This window comes from Pseudorca crassidens, chromosome 18, assembly GCF_039906515.1.
Source record: "Pseudorca crassidens isolate mPseCra1 chromosome 18, mPseCra1.hap1, whole genome shotgun sequence".
Classification (NCBI taxonomy): domain Eukaryota; kingdom Metazoa; phylum Chordata; class Mammalia; order Artiodactyla; family Delphinidae; genus Pseudorca; species Pseudorca crassidens.
The window spans coordinates 27,819,112-27,836,515 of NC_090313.1; the positions used below are offsets into that span (position 1 = coordinate 27,819,112).

The 17,404-nt window shown below is 37.4% G+C and overlaps 1 protein-coding gene across 2 annotated transcripts in view; it reads left to right on the forward strand.

Annotated features, from left to right (window-relative positions):
* Window positions 1-17,404, forward strand: part of OBI1 (ORC ubiquitin ligase 1) — a 46,384-nt gene that overhangs the window by 5,113 nt on the left and 23,867 nt on the right. Inside the window, exons 2-4 of one of the 2 annotated variants that reach the window (XM_067713974.1) lie at window positions 4,430-4,565; window positions 6,961-7,052; window positions 9,485-9,733. In XM_067713974.1, the coding sequence (XP_067570075.1) occupies window positions 4,430-4,565; window positions 6,961-7,052; window positions 9,485-9,733 (477 nt within the window). The remainder of the gene's footprint in view (window positions 1-4,429; window positions 4,566-6,960; window positions 7,053-9,484; window positions 9,734-17,404) is intronic. The other variant, XM_067713975.1, reaches the window with a different exon arrangement.

Genomic DNA, 17,404 nt, shown 5'->3' on the forward strand with positions numbered 1-17,404 from the left:
ACAGAGACATTTAGCAATGTCTATTTCTGATTGTCTTTGGGGGTGCTACTCATATCTAGTGGATAGAGGCCAGGGATGCTGCTAGCTAAACATCCTACAATATACAGGACAGCCTCCCACAACAAAAACTTTTTGTTCCAAAATGTCAGTAGTGTCAAAGTTGACAGACCCTGCCCTAAACCAACATATAACTCCTATTAGGTAAGTCTAGAATGGATATTAATGGACAACACCTTTAGGCATGACTCCTCCCAGGTACGTTTGCTTTTTATGAAAGGGGTTTTTGTGGTAAAGTCTCTTAAAACTGAAACATCTTCAGATAAAAGAAACTACATAGTAGAATTATATATTATAGGGTTAATGTTTTTTATACTTAGGACTGCTTCCTTGGGCCCATTGCAGAGAGGAGAGCCCACTTTTCATCCCTTGCTGTGTCTTCTCTTCCTCTCCTCACCAGCCTCGTGGGGCATTACCCTAGGATATCACCTCAGCATGCTTACTCCACATGAGTTTGGAATTGTACGTGCCACTTAGCTTTGCCATTGTCTTCTTGCATTTTTATTTTGTAAGAGTGCTTACTGTGTTATTGCCACAGATCTCATTTGAGAGTAAATTGGATATAAAGTCTAATAACATAGGCAAATTATGACTATTTCTGTATCTTGAGAAGTTCTTATTAAAGAAAATTATTTGTGTATGTGTTTTGGTGTTGTATATAGCAGGATCTGGGCAGAGGAAATGGTGGACAGGAATTGAAGGAGGGCTAGATTCTTTGTATTTTGCTTCTGTAGGTTATGGTCAAATAAATAACGAGTAATTTGTTTTAGTAGTTCTTTCTCCTTTATAGGTTTCTGTTCTCCTAAGTAAATTTAAACCATTGTCTAGAAATCATCATCTGATAAGTACATGGTCCAAAGAAATGAATTAGTCAACTGTTTCAAAATCCAACACAATGACAATGATAATACCAGGTATTGAACAGTGAAAATGATTCTCCTTTGGGTGACATTGCCAGTGGCTGTTAGCAGACAGAGCCAAGTAGTCTGCCTGTGGTTGTTCTTCTGTATCATTCTGGCAGATTAAATGGAAAGGTTAAACTTTCACTTTTTCAGAATTTGGCAGTGGCCATTGACCTTTTGCTTCTTGAGATGCTTTTAGCAGCATTATCTCAGCCTTTTGTTTTAATACATCAAAATTCACTTCTATTAATCTTAGAGTATACATTGTATAAGTGTTGTAGGTGGACATAAAGATGAACAGGATAGTGCCCCTGCCCCCAGGGAGCCTGAAATCTAATAGGGAAGGCAGGGTGTAAACAATTTTCCAAGGCCAGTGAACATTAAATCAATGTATAAGAAGTGCCCTTATAAGAATCAGACAAAGATCCAGTTAATTCTAAAAACGATTAGTGAAGGCCTTACAGAAGAGGTAACCTTTGATTTCCATCTTAAAAGATGGGAAGGATTTTATTTTGATTGGGGAAGTTGGGAGGCCAGTGGAACATATTAAGCTAAAAAATGAGAGCCCAGTAAACAAGGAGACTCTATTCTTATTCCTTTTGATGAACATTGGGTATATCTGTGTGGTTGAAGTATAGGTTTTGTCAAGTATTGAAATAGCAGATCAAAGATATGGCTATTTAAGAACCAGATTACATTGTTCTTTGGAAGCTGTACTTAAAACTATGAGCAGGGAAAAAAACGTTGTTTTGCAGGAGAGCAGTGAAAGCTGCTGCTCCATATTTTAGATGGCTAGCTCTGGCATCAGTATGAAAGGTGGACAGCAGTGAACATGTGGAAGCAAGGAAGCTTGGGAGGAGGTCATTGCAATAGATTGGGCTAAGAGAATGAGAACCTGAAGTCATTGAGGTGAAGATGGAAAAGAAGTGATAGATGATAAGTAAAAGAACATTTAGAGGTAGGTTTGCCACATTTTGACTATTCTGGGATATACTTTCTTTCCCACGTTATAACATCTCTGAAATCTGGTTCTATTTTACAAGCGGTAGCATCTTGCAGTTGTAATTGGCAGCATTTTTCATTCTTCCTTTTTTCTTAGTGGTAAATAAAATATGGGTATATCTTAAAATCTCTGGCTTCCTAGACTGATATATGATACCAGCATTTGATGATTGATTGGATGGTGAGGATAAATAAAAACGGTGAGTCAGAGACAGCTCTCAGTATTCTAGCCTGAGTGGTGAGGTGGTGGTGCCAGTAACTTAGACAAGAAGCGCAGGATGGGGAGTGAGTGTGTGGAGGCCAGGTTTGGCTTTGGACATGTTATGGTTGGGGCAGCTTTAAGATGCCTACATGGAGTTGGCTCCTGGGCACGTGGATATAGTCCTTTTCTGCTTTCCCCTCCCCTCCCCAGGGATTGCTATGTGGAAGTCTCTGTGCTTACATCTTTATATTATTACATCTTAAGCAACATCTGAATGAAAAGTTTACTAGGTTAAACCATAGTTTTCAGAAGAGAAAACAGATGCCACTGTAACTAAAGGGTTAACCCAAGGTCAAACAGTTCAATAAGTAGCAGAGCTGAAGTCAGCCCCAGGTTTGTCTCTAGAAGCCTAAGCTCTGCCACTTACTAAGGTCCAGTTACAGAGAATTCTCAGGAACTGTTACCATAGAAAACATGTTAACACTATGTGATACATGAGATTGAGAGAGAAAATAGAACTTTGTCAGGTAAGGTGTCCCAGGACAAAACATTAGGGAAAGCAGCTGTACCGCCTCCTGTGCTTTGACTATGAGCATCTGTTCCTCTTCTCATCATACCTACTCTTCCAGTATTACTTCAGGCTTTTCAAGATCCATTGGTTGACTCTATCAGTTTGCTTCCATTCACATACTCAACAGTGTTTGGCAATCCAGCTCTGTACATAACCCTAATAAATTTACTTTCTTACCTTTCAAAACAACTGCTTTATTCTCCTATTTTCTCAAGTCGATATTCCCTCCTTCTTCTCACTTGCAGCTAGTAACCTCACCTCATATTTAATCACAAACAATAAGCAGTTGGAACATGAGTTCCCTCATCTTTCCATCAACAGATCTTCCATCCACTTTGTATTTGTTCTTGTACCCTCGGTTTTCCCTTTTGTTAAAATGGAAGACAGATCCTCACTCCATATAAGCCAAAATCTGCCCCCTTGTGCTTTGGATATCATTCCCCTCTTGACTTCTTAGGGACTTTGCTATCTATGGCTCTTAATCCCTCCCCCTCTTCCTCCATCATTAATTAATATCCCCTTTTTACTGTGTCGTTCCTGTTATCATTTCTTACGCTGGCCATATTTTTATGCTCTCTTCTTTACAACAAAATGTGAAAGAATTGCCTATTCCCTCTGACAAGTTCCCCAATAAATTGAATTTTAAGTACTGTCCTAATAGCAATTACTTCATTCAACAAGACTTTATTGCGTACCTACTGTGTACTAACCTATTTTCTAGGTACCAGGGATTCAGAAATGAATGAGACGAAAGAAGTTCTTGCTCTTACAGAGTTTCCAGTCTAAAAGGGGAGATAAATATAAATTTACAATAAATATGTAAACAAATAAGTAGAAAACTAAAACAGCTTCTCTTCTATTTTCCCTCTGATAAAACAGCTACACAGTCAGAACACCTACATCGTTAACCCTGAGCAGGCCACCTAATATCTTCACACCTTGGTTTCCTTATTAGTAAAGTATATTTACTGTTTATCTCACAGGGTTATTGAGAGAGAGAGAATGCATGGAAAGCCTATTGTAAAATATAAGACAATATAAATGTAAAGTATTGTTATTTGATTACACTGAGTCAAAGATTTGTATATTTGGTGTATTTAAGTATTTCTGTCAGCATTGTTTGCTATTTAGATTGTAAACCACAAGAGCATATGTCATGTCTTTTAGGATTGTTGTAGCTTTCATGCCTCTGGTTTCGGGGACTTTCTAGTAAGAATCAGTGCTAAATTGTTGATTGCTATTGCTCTGTAATATAGTAGAATGACTTGAGGGAAGGATTTCAAGTCTTGAATGTCATATGGGTGATTGGACTAAATAATCTTTAAAGAACCTTCTAATTCTGACATTTCGTGATCCAAAAATAGAATAGTTGAAGGAAAATTGCCCCAGCCTCAGTGGAACAAAATGCATTTTATTTTTGGCAATAAGTGTGGTTTGGAACAAAATAAAACCATTTCATGATGTGTTCAAAGTTTCAGTCTCTATGACCAGATATCTAAGCTAGTATCTGTATTATACATGTGTAAGAAACAATGTGGTAGCACAAGCAGCGTTTTTATGAATCCTAGATATTATACTTCCTCTTAAAGCACCTACTTCTGTACTCTAGAGAAGAGATTTGCTCTAAGCTAAAACTATTGAGATTCTCATTACGACTGTTGCCCTGTACTAAAAGTAATGTTTCTTTTTTCAAAGGTACGCCAGCCTGTTATATGCGTCAACAACCATGTATTTTGTTCAATTTGTATCGATTTGTGGTTGAAGAATAATAGCCAATGTCCAGCCTGCAGAGTCCCCATCACTCCTGAAAATCCTTGCAAAGAGATTATTGGTAAGGGTCTATTTTATAAACATATAGAAATAGATTTGAAACAATCTTAAATAGTGTCTATTTGGAGGAAGACTGAAATAGACAATTTTCAGTGATGTTATTTTGCCAATATCCTACTGGATGGATTGGTCATTTGGCATAATCTGTAAGTGGAGCAATTGAGGAGCACAAAGCACCATGAGAAGTCTCAGAGCCTCCTGGAACTTTCGTTCTGGTAGAGGCTGTGCATGTGGACCAAAATATTAATGGTTTAAAGCAGCAGATGCTAACAGCCAAAAACAAACAAACAGAAAGGTCCACAGAGTTTAAACAGGGAAGTTCAGCTAGGAACATTGAGAAGGGATCCATGACACAGGTGGCCTTTAAGAAGGAGATTTAAGGATGGATACGTTTTCAAATGGTAAGGATGAGGGAGGGCGTTTCATGCAGGGGGAATAGCATGCACTACAGTTTAGAAGTAGTAAAGTAAGGCATGTTTTTGGAAATGATCAGTAGTCTAGTTTGGGTCTGACTGTTGAAGTAAGACTGAAAATGTAAAATGAGACTCTATTTTTATTTTTTTAACATCTTTATTGGTGTATAATTGCTTTACAATGGCGTATCAGTTTCTGCTTTATAACAAAGTGAATCAGCTATACATATACATATGTCCCCATATCTCTTCCCTCTTGCATCTCCCTCCCTCCCACCCTCCCTATCCCACCCCTCTAGGTGGAAGGGAGGGAAATCACGGAGCTGATCTCCCTGCACTGTGCGGCTGCTTCCCGCTAGCTGTTTTACATTTGGTAGTGTATTAGAGCAGAGCATCTTGAGTGACAGACTAAATCCGGGAACTGCTGTGTGGGTGAGAAGGGCGAGGTGGGCATGATGGTCTGAGCAAGGGGATGGCACAACCCAAAATGTGTGTAAGGAGTATCACTCAGGGGATGTGTGCAGGCTGGGCTCCAGGGGAGAAACGGGGCGTGAGTAGGTCAGGTTGGACGCGCTTGCCCAGGTGAAGGAGAGTGTGATTCTGGATTAAGGGAATAAAAAAGAACATTCAGTGCTACAGTAGTGTAGGTAAGAGGGGGATAAAACTTGAACTAGAAGATTCTTGAAAAATAAAGCATTTAAAGAGCTTTTTTAGTGTTATTTCTCTTAGATTGTTAAAATTAAATGATTTTTATTTGGTTTTGCTTTAGGAAAAATTGAAAGTGAATTCATGATAGCATGAATCATAGAAAAAAACCTTTCAGAAAACTTAAGAAGTCATTGTCATAGTCCCAAGTTAGGCAAAATGGACTTAACTAAAATTTTTATAATGGAAAGGAAGGTATATATGCTGGAACAAAAGAACAACCAGTGGAACTTTGGAACTAAGTGATCTGAAAGGGGAGTCGGAGCTGGCTCCAAGGTTTCTTTCTTGAGTACCTGGATGGAGTCTGATAGAGGAATATTTCTCTGCTGTGCTGGAAACTGGAGTGTTAACCTTAGCCTCTACTTTTCTACCTGCACTGACCTTTACCAGGAGTCAGGTCTTTCCTTGCGGAATATGAGTTTTGTTGATTAAAATAATGCGAATGTTTTTTCCCCAGCTTCTTTTCGCATCCCTTCTCCCTCCTTTATTCATTCATATGTAAGTGATATTTCGTAAATTCTCTCAAGTAAAATGGTTCATCCATCCTGCCATTTGGATAGAACATCCTGAAAAGAATATCTGTATATGCCTTTGCTATCATGATGCTGAGAAGTACAAAGAAGGTAACCACAGCATAAGTGAAGAGCTCTCAGGAAGAAAACATTTTGAGTGTGTTTGTGTGAGTTATTATGGGCATACAATTAGTGCTGTGATTTATAATCGATCGCAACTGGGTTGTTAGAATCAGTGAAAAGACACATTAATCTTTTCAGTTGTATAACCACATATGTTTGAATGAATACATTGGTTATAATAATATATATCATAATATATGTATCATATGTGATATATACAGATAATAATATGTATTTGATAATTATATCATGCACAGATAATATTGATAATATTTATACAACTTATTGGTTAGCTGTAAATATAATCATTGATTTTATCATTAACAGTTGTCTGGTACTCAAAATTTGCAGTCGTCCAAATGTGATCATTAATAAAATATAGCCTTTGCCTTCATTGAGTTTAATATAATAAGATACATAGGTAAGTAAACACAACATGATATTTTACTGAAGGTATTTCTTACGGTGTTATTTATCTTTTCTCAGGATTAAAGTACAGAAGAGGCCTAGGCAGCCCACGTGGTTATAAGGAAAAGGGTAGAAATTAAGCTAGAGAACTATATAGAACAATAAGAAAAGAGTTCATTTTAATTGTCATTCTACCCAAATCAGAATGAAAAGTTAGCTTTTTTTTTCCCTATAGGAGGAACAAGTGAAAGTGAACCTATACTGAGCCATACAGTCAGGAAGCACCTTCGAAAAACTAGACTTGAATTACTCCACAAAGAATATGAGGTAAATAATAATTAAAATGTTAAATGATGACAGCATTGAATTCAAGGTAAAACTGAGCTATCAGTCCCTGGACTTCTTAGAGTAAGCATCTAATGAAATCTTATTTTAAATGCCAGTTTAAAAATATCTTATTTGATAAATTTTTTCTTTTTCCCTTTCCTATTTCAAATAGTGGAAGGGAACAGATGGAAACATTTCGGTTTTTTCTTTCTTTTAATTTTAAATTTTTCCTCAACAGAAACATTGTTTTGTAAGTTATTCCCTCAAGAGGTGGGAGATAAAGGAAACTCCCTTGTAAAAGTCAGTCTTCCAGCCCCCACAAGGCATTGTGAATGGTCTGGCAAACAGGGACTATAACCGTCATTCTGTTTTTGTTTCTACCTATAAATTCACTGCTAATTATAAGTCTGATCAGTTCTGGTAAAGAAAATATACTTATGTGAGCTACCAGCAAAGAGATTTTGGTGTGAGATATGCTATTTCCTAATTCTTTTTTTTTTCCCCATGTAAAACAGTGGGTTTTTTTTTTAAATAAAAATTGTGTATATTTAAGGTATATAACATGTTTTGATATACATATACATGGTGAAGTGATTACATCAATCAAGCTAATTAACATAGCTGTCTCCTCACATAATTACTTTGTGTGTGGGGTGAGAGTACCTGAAATCTACTCTCTTTGCAGATTTCCAGTATACAGTACAGTATTATTAACTATAGTCATCATGTTATACAGTAGATCTCTAGACTATCTCTATCCTGTATAACTGCAACTTAGCACACCTTGAACCAGCTCCCTATTTCTCCCACCTCTCCATTTCCCCCACCTTGCACGCTTGGTAACCACTGTTTAACTCTGCTTCTATGTATTTGACTCTTTTAGATTCCACATATATGTGAGATTATGCAGTGATTTTCTTCCTGTGAAGGTGATTTGACATGGTGATGGAATTTTTTCTAAATTAGCTTCATGTTAATGGAATACATATACTTTTGAATAAACATTAGGCCCAGTTGTCATTTTATATCGACTAAATGAGGGATATTATTGCTCTCTTCCTTTGACACAAAATATCTTTAAGTTATACTATGTAAATGGAAACTGCTTCAGCTGCTTTAAAAATTTTTTGAAATAAAGTAGGACATAAATAAATGAATAAATGTTCATTCATATGTTTTCCTGTTTATATTTGTTTATTCATTAATATATTAATTCAAACAAGTAAAGTGATTTTCTCATTTTATAATGCTATTTAACTTGAAATGTATTGTAATTTAAAATAGTAAATAGCACTATCTGTGTTAGCTCTGAAACGTATTCTTATTTACTTAATATTTATCACACTTAGATGCTAATCAAATTAATCCTTTAGAAGATCACTGGCATATTGACGTTTATTTTCTAACAACAAAATTTCTGACAATCTTAGTTTAAGATGAAATATCCATTATAGATGAATAAATTGTATCACAGAAAAGAGTTCTAACCCCAAATGTTTAGTTACTGGATTTAAGGTAGCAAGCAGTTCCACATGGGGAAAACTAATACTTGGAATAGTCTTAGCAGTAATTAAAGATCCAGAATGTAGAAGAGTTAAAAATTAACTACAGGTACTATTCTGAAGTGGAAAATGAAAGGACATGGTATGTGGTTTTACTCCTACTTCAAATATAGAAGCAAAAATATAGACATCAAACAAAACTATAAATCTTGATCAAAACTGTATTTTTAAATTCCCCTCAGTAAAGCAATTAAACATGCCTCAGAATTTTCTTCTGAGGAATCTACTTCCTTGTTGAATTCATGTGCCTTTTCGTGTTTTATGGATATCTAAAATAGAATCAAAGATTAGACATTTTAATTTTTTTAAATCACAAACTATCATTGAATTAAAATAAAAGCAATGGAAATGCCTTTTTTTTTTTTTAAAGAAGATGTTGGGGGTAGGAGTTTTATTTATTTTTGCTGTGTTGGATCTTCATTTCTGTGTGAGGGCTTTCTCTAGTTGTGGCAAGCGGGGGCCACTCCATTGCGGTGCGCGGGCCTCTCACTATCGCGGCCTCTCTTGTTGCAGAGCACAGGCTCCAGACGCACAGGCTCAGTAGTTGTGGCTCACGGGCCTAGTTGCTCCGCGGCATGTGGGATCCTCCCAGACCAGGGCTCGAACCTGTGTCCCCTGCATTAGCAGGCAGATTCTCAACCACTGCGCCACCAGGGAAGCCCGGGAATGCCTATTTTTATCAGAGTCAAAATTCATTTTGAGAGTTTCAGCTATATGTGACTTTCTGTCTGCAGAGCTTTTCTGATGCATAAAGAATCTATGTATCTACAGAATTTTGAGTATAAAATTTAAAAGCACATTGGCCTCACTCTAGCATATGTATGTGTTTAGTGTCTCTGTCTACCTGATGGCTGTGCAATGCTTTTTCAGGATGAAATAGATTGTCTACAGAAAGAGGTAGAAGACCTTAAGAGTAAAAATCTCAGCTTGGAGTCACAGATCAAGACTATTCTGGATCCTTTAACCTTGATGCAGGGCAACCAAAATGAAGACAAACATCCAGTTGCAGATAATCCAAGTAAAATTGACCCAGAAACTGTAGCAGAGTGGAAGAAAAAACTTAGAACAGCTAGTGAAATCTACGAAAAAGTGAAAGATGATGTGGAAAAGTTGAAGGAGGTAAGTTGTGGTTGTTTTTAAAATTCTGTAGTATTTTAAGTACCTTCAAAAGTATAAGTCACCATATTATTTTGAGTCATCATTAGATGATTTGGGGGGAAAGGACAGAAATCCCTGGATGAGCATTTATAAGAAATAGGAAAACTTTTTCTCCTTAAGTGTTATTAGCTGCCAAGAAATATCAGGTGGTTCCATTTGTGACTATAATTGGAGACTCTGTAGTGCTTCTATATGAATTTGCATCTTCTTGTGGAAGAGTGACATCAATTTAAAGGATGTATTTCTATTCCTCTCATTGTGGTTTGGCTTAATTTTGTTTTTTAAGCTTATGTTAGTGACTACCCTGTATGCATAAAGACAAACACCTGTCCATTTCCCTACCTATAAAATGAAAGGTTTAGACCATATCTTTTCTAGCACTACCATTCTCTGATTTTTTTAATATTGTAAATAGTTAAATATTTAATGACTGCTTCCAAGAGAGCTGTGAGTAGCTGCTTTAGACTACTCCATGAAAGAGAATGTTTGGCTTATGAGGCAGGTTCATTTTTTTCAATTATTCTTCCATCCATACAACAAGATAAAGAAAGCATAGGTGAAAAGGGCAAACCTCTAGGATTTTCCAGTCTAGGAAAGGAGATGAGATCCATGCTATCAGCACTAGAGGTAATAATCAAGTGCTGTAGAGCTTTGCTGGCCAAAGGGACTAGCCTTTAGCTTGACTTCAGGTTTATCCACAGTGGAGTCTTGTGCTGAATAGAGATGGTTTTGTGGTATCCAGGTCCACAACCACCCATTCAGCCTATGTGCATTCTCTTAAAATACTGTTACTGTGCTGAATTACTAAATCCTGCCTCCTGAAATCATTAATGCTCCATATGATATTTTAAAGATGTGCTACCACATACTGATCTTCAGTGAGGTTAAGTAGCAGAGAAGTATCTGCAGCTTAGTGTGAATACTAAGTCATACCCATGTGTAAAATAAATGCCATTTAGGCTCAGAAAAGACCACGATGAGACAAAGAAGGGAACTTAGTGCTTTTAGAGAAAAAAGAAACTACGGACATAATTGCACTGAGTTTGTTACAAGTTTAGGGGAAGTGTGTAATTTCTTTGGTTTTCGGTAGCCAACATTATTAGCATTTTGTCTAAGAAGAGAAGAGGACATGAAAAGGAAATACAGCTGGGAAGTCACAGTATTTATCTATCAGCCATGTCCCCTGTAACTTTTCTTCTTCCTGAACCATCAGTAAGTTCTATAGGGTCTCTTTTATAGTTATTGAATTGCATTTAAATTTTTGGTAATAAATGTTTCTTAGAGCATGAAGATGTGTATGAAAACTTTACTCTGGGCTTATAAGAGTGGTATAGGGAAAAAAAAAGAGTGGTATAAGAGATGTATGTAAAAGAGAGCTACATAAAATACAGTTTTTCTTTGTTCTTTTAAAGGTCACGTGTTAAATTCAATACCCAGAGCTACCCTGAGACCTCACAATTATCTGGGATATTTAATAAGCCCATTTTGGATGCCCAGTGAAGATATTAGGTAGAATTAGGCAATAAGCTGGGACATAAATAAATTTTAAAATGCAGCGGCAAAACTTGAATGTAAAGTACAAAATAACAACATACTGTAAATCAAATATAGGAGTACTAAACATTCAGAATAAAGGAATACCTAGAATGAGTGAAATGGACTTTTTTTCTTTTTTTCTTTGAAGTTTTGGATTGTATCTTATTTTTTTATACAGCAGGTTCTTATTAGTCATCCATTTTATACACATCAGTGTATATATGTCAATCCCAATCACCCAATTCATCACACCCCCACCACCATGCCCTGCCACTTTCCCCCCTTGGTGTCTATACATTTGTTCTCTACATCTGTGTCTCAATTTCTGCCCTGCAAACCGGTTCATCTGTACCATTTTTCTAGGTTCCACATATATGCATTAATATACGATATTTGTTTTTCTCTTTCTGACTTACTTCATTCTGTATGACAGTCTCTAGATCCCTCCACGTCTCTACAAAAGACCCAGTTTCATTCCTTTTTATGGCTGAGCAATATTCCATTGTATATATGTGCCACATCTTCTTTATCCATTCGTCTGTCGATGGGCATTTAGATTGCTTCCATGACTTGGCTATTGTAAATAGTGCTGCAGTGAACATTGGGGTGCATGTGTCCTTTTGAATTATGGTGTTCTCTGGGTAAATACCCAGTAGTGGGATTGCTGGGTCATATGGTAATTCTATTTTTAGTTTTTTAAGGAACATCCATACTGTTCTCCATAGTGGCTGTATCAATTTACATTCCCACCAACAGTGCAAGAGGGTTCCCTTTCTCCACACCCTCTCCAGCATTTGTTGTTTGTAGATTTCTGATGATGCCCATTCTAACCGGTGTGAGGTGATACCTCATTGTAGTTTTGATTTGCATTTCTCAAATAATTAGTAATGTTGAGCAGCTTTTCATGTGCCTCTTGGCCATCTGTATGTCTTCTTTGGAGAAATGTCTATTTAGGTCTTCTGCCCATTTTTGGATTGGGTTGTTTGTTTCTTTAATATTGAGCTGCATCAGCTGTTTATATATTTTGGAGATTAATCCTTTGTCCATTGATTCATTTGCAAATACTTTCTCCCATTTTGAGGGTTGTCTTTTTGTCTTGTTTATGGTTTCCTTGGCTGTGCAAAAGCTTTTAAGTTTCATTAGGTCCCATTTGTTTACTTTTGTTTTTATTTCCATTGCTCTAGGAGGTGGATCAAAAAAGATCTTGCTGTGATTTATGTGAGAGTGTTCTTCCTATGATTTCCTCTAAGGGTTTTATAGTGTCCGGTCTTACATTTAGGTCTCGAATCCATTTTGAGTTTATTTTTGTATATGGTGTTAGGGAGTGTTCTAATTTCATTCTTTTACATGTAGCTGTCCAGTTTTCCCAGCACCACTTATTGAAGAGACTGTCTTTTCTCCATTGTAAATCCTTGCCTCCTTTGTCATAGGTTAGTTGACCATAGGTGCCTGGGTTTACCTCTGGCCTTTCTATCTTGTTCCATTGATCTGTACTTCTGTTTTTGTGCCAGTACCGTATTGTCTTGATTACTGTAGCATTGTAGTATAACCTGAAGTCGGGGAGTCTGATTCCTCCAGCTCAGTTTTTTCCCCTCAAACCTGCTTTGACTATTTGGGGTCTTTTGTGTCTCCATACAAATTTTAAGATCTTTTGTTCTAGTTCCATAAAAAATGCATTGGTAATTTGATAAGGATTGCATTGAATCTGTAGGTTGCTTTGAATACTATAGCCATCTTCACAATATTGATTCTTCCAATCCAAGAACATGGTATATCTCTCCATCTGTTGGTATCATCTTTAATTTCTTTCATCAGTGTCTTATAGTTTTCTGCGTACAGGTCTTTTGTCTCCCCCAGTAGGTTTATTCTTAGGTATTTTCTTCTTTTTGTTGCAATGGTAAAAGGGAGTGTTTTCTTAATTTCTCTTTCAGATTTTTCATCCTTAGTGTATAGGAATACAAGAGATTTCTGTGCATTAATTTTGTATCCTGCTACTTTACCAAATTCATTGATTAGTTTTAGTAGTTTTCTGGTGGCATCTTTAGGATTCTCTGTGTATAGTATCATGTCATCTGCAAACAGTGACAGTTTTACTTCTTCTTTTCCAATTTGTATTCCTTTTATTTCTTTTTCTTCTCTGATTGCCATGGCTAGAACTTCCAAAGCTATGTTGAATAATAGTGGTGAGAGTGGACATCCTTGTCTTGTCCCGGATCTTAGAGGAAATGCTTTCAGTTTTTCACCATTGAGAATGGTGTTTGCTGTGGTTTTGTCGTGTATGGCCTTTATTATGTTCAGGTAGGTTCCCTCTGTGGCCACTTTCTGGAGGGTTTTTATAATAAATTGGTGTTGAATTTTGTCAAAAGCTTTTTCTGCATCTATTGAGATGATCATTTGGTTTTTATTCTTCAATTTGTTAATATGGTGTATCACATTGATTGATTTGTGTATATTGAAGAATCCTTGCATCCCTGGGATAAATCCCACCTGATCATGGTGTATGATCCTTTTAATGTGTTGCTGGATTCTGTTTGCTAGTATTTTGTTGAGGATTTTTGCATCTATATTCATCAGTGATATTGGTCTGTAATTTTCTCTCTTTGTAATATCTTTATCTGGTTTTGGTATCAGGGTGATGGTGGCCTCATAGAATGAGTTTGGGAGTGTTCCTTCCTCTGTAAATTTTTGGAAGAGTTTGAGAAGAATGAGTGTTAGCTCTTCTCTAAATGTTTGGTAGAATTCACCTGTGAAGCCATCTGGTCCTGGACTTTTTTTTGTTGGAAGATTTTTAATCGCAGTTTCAATTTCATTCCTTGTGATTAGTCTGTTCATATTTTGTATTTCTTCCTGGTTCAGTCTTGGAAGGTTATACCTTTCTGAGGATTTGTCCATTTCTTCCAGGTTGTCCATTTTATTGGCATAGAGTTGCTTGTAGTAGTCTCTTAGGATGCTTTGTATTTCTGCAGTATCTGTTGTAACTTCTCCTTTTTCATTTCTAATTTTATTGATTTGAGTCCTCTCCCTCTTTTTCTTGATGAGTCTAGCTAATGGTTTATCAATTTTGTTTATCTTCTCAGAGAACCAGCTTTTAGTTTTATTGATCTGTGCTATTGTTTTCTTTGTTTCTATTTCATTTATTTCTGCTCTGATCTTTATGATTTCTTTCCTTCTGCTAACTTTGGGTTTTGTTTGTTCTTCTTCCGCTAGTTCCTATAGGTGTAAGGTTAGATTGTTTGAGATTTTTCTTGTTTCTTGAGGTAGGCTTGTATAGCTATAAACTTCCCTCTTAGAACTGCTTTTGCCACATCCCCTAGGTTTTGGATTGTCATGTTTTCACTGTCATTTGTCTCTAGGTATTTTTTGATTTCCTCTTTGATTTCTTGAGTGATCTCTTGGTTATTTAGTAACATATTGTTTAGCCTCCATGTGTCTGTGTTTTTTACGTTTTTTTCCCTGTAATTCATTTCTAATCTCATAGCGTTGTGGTCAGAAAAGATGCCTGATATGATTTCAATTTTCTTAAATTTACTGAGGCTTGATTTGTGATCCAAGATGTGATCTATCCTGGAGCATGTTCCATGTGCACTTGAGAAGAAAGTGTAATCTGCTGTTTTGGGATGGAATGTCCTATAAATATCAATTAAATCTATCTAGTCTATTATGTCATTTCAAGTTTGTGTATCCTTATTAATTTTCTGTTTGGACGATTTGTCCATTGGTGTAAGTGAGTTGTTAAAGTCCCCCACTATTATTGTGTTACTGTCGATTTCTTCTTTTATAGCTGTTAGCATTTGCCTTATGTATTGAGGTGCTCCTATGTTGGGTGTGCATATATTTATGATTGTTATATCTTCTTCTTGGATTGATCCCTTGATCATTATGTAGTGTCCTTCCTTGTCTCTTGTAACATTCTTTATTTTAAAGTCTATTTTATGTGATATGAGTATTGCTACTCCAGCTTTCTTTTGATTTCCATTTGCTTGGAATATCTTTTTCCATCCCCTCACTTTCAGTCTGTATGTGTCCCTAGGTCTGAAGTGGGTCTCTTGTAGACAACATATATATGGGTCTTGTTTTTGTATCCATTCAGCAAGCCTGTGTCTTTTGGTTGGGGCATTTAATCCATTCACATTTAAGGTAATTATCGATACCTATTACCATTTTCTTAATTGTTTTGGGTTTGTTTTTGTAGGTCCTTTTCTTCTCTTGTGTTTCCCACTTAGAGAAGTTCCTTTCACATTTGTTGTACAGCTAGTTTGGTGGGCTGAATTCTCTTAGCTTTTGCTTGTCTGTAAAGCTTTTGATTTCTCCATCAAATCTGAATGAAATCCTTGCTGGGTAGAGTAATCTTGGTTGTAGGTTCTTCCCTTTCATCACTTTTAGTATATCATGCCACTCCCTTTTGGCTTGTAGAGTTTCTGCTGAGAAATCAGCTGTTAACCTTATGGGAGTTCCCTTGTATGTTATTTGTCTTTTTTCCCTTGCTGCTGTCAATAATTTTTCTTTGTCTTTAGTTTTTGCCAGTTTGATTAGTATGTGTCCCGGCCTGTTTCTCCTTGGGTTTATCCTATATGGGACTCTCTGTGCTTCCTGGACTTGGGTGGCTATTTCCTTTCCCATCTTAGGGAAGTTTTCAACTATAATCTCTTCAAATATTTTCTCTGGTCCTTTCTGTCTTTCTTCTCCTTCTGGGACCCCTATAATGGGAATCTTGCTGCGTTTAATGTTGTCCCAGAGGTCTCTTAGGCTGTCTTCATTTCTTTCCATTCTTTTTTCTTTGTTCTGTTCCACAGCAGTGAATTCCACCATTCTGTCTTCCAGGTCACTTATCCATTCTTCTGCCTCAGTTATTCTGCTATTGATTCCGTCTAGTGTATTTTTCATTTCAGTTGTTGTATTGTTCATCTCTGTTTGTTTGTTCTTTAATTCTTCTAGATTTTTGTTGAACATTTCTTGCATCTTCTCGATCGTTGCCTCCATTCTTTTTCCAATGTCCTGGAGCATCTTCACTATCATTATTCTGAATTCTTTTTCTGGAAGGTTGCCTATCTCCACTTCATTTAGTTGTCTTTCTGGGGTTTTATCTAGTTCCTTCATCTGGTACATAGCCCTCTGCCTTTTCATCTTGTCTATCTTTCTGTGAATGTGGTTTTTGTTCCACAGGCTGCAGGGTTGTAGTTCTTCTTGCTTCTGCTGGCTGCCCTCTGGTGGATGAGGCTATCTAAGAGGCTTGTGCAAGTTTCCTGATGGGAAGGACTGGTGGTGGGTAGAGCTGGCTCTTGCTCTGGTGGGCAGAGCTCAGTAAAACTTTAATCCGCTTGTCTGCTGATGAGTGGGGCTGAGTCCCTTCCCTGTTGGTTGTTTTGCCTGAGGTGACCCAACACTGGAGCCTACCCGGGCTGTTTGGTAGGGCTAATGGCGGACTCTGGGATGTCTCACACCAAGGAGTACTTCCCGGAACTTCTGCTGTCAGTGTCCTTGTGCCCATGGTGAGCCACAGCCACCCCCCACCTCTGCAGCAGACCCTCCAACACTAGCAGGTAGGTCTGGTTCAGTCTCCTATGGGGTCACTGCTCCTTCCCCTGGGTCCTGATGCACACACTACTTTGTGTGTGCCCTCCAAGAGTGGAGTCTCTGCCTCCCCCAGTCCTGTCGAAGTCCTGCAATCAAATCCCGCTAGCCTTCAAAGTCTGATTCTCTAGGAATTCCTCTTCCCGTTGCTGGACCCCCAGGTTCAGAAGCCTGACGTGAGGCTCAGAAGCTTCACTCCAGTGGATGGGCTTCTGTGGTATAATTGTTCTCCAGTTTGTGAGTCACCCACCCAGCAGTTATGGGATATGATTTTATTGTGATTGCGCCCCTCCTACCATCTCATTGTGGCTTCTCCTTTGTCTTTGGATGTGGGGTATCTTTTTTGGTGAGTTCAAGTGTCTTCCTGTCAATGATTGTTCAGCAGTTAGTTGTGATTCCAGTGTTCTCGCAAAAGGGAGTGAGAGCATGTCCTTCTACTCCACCATCTTGAACCAATCCTGGACTTTTTTTCTAATGTTTCCAGGGCTAAGTGAGTTTTGAAGAATTATGAAGCCAGTGTTGAGA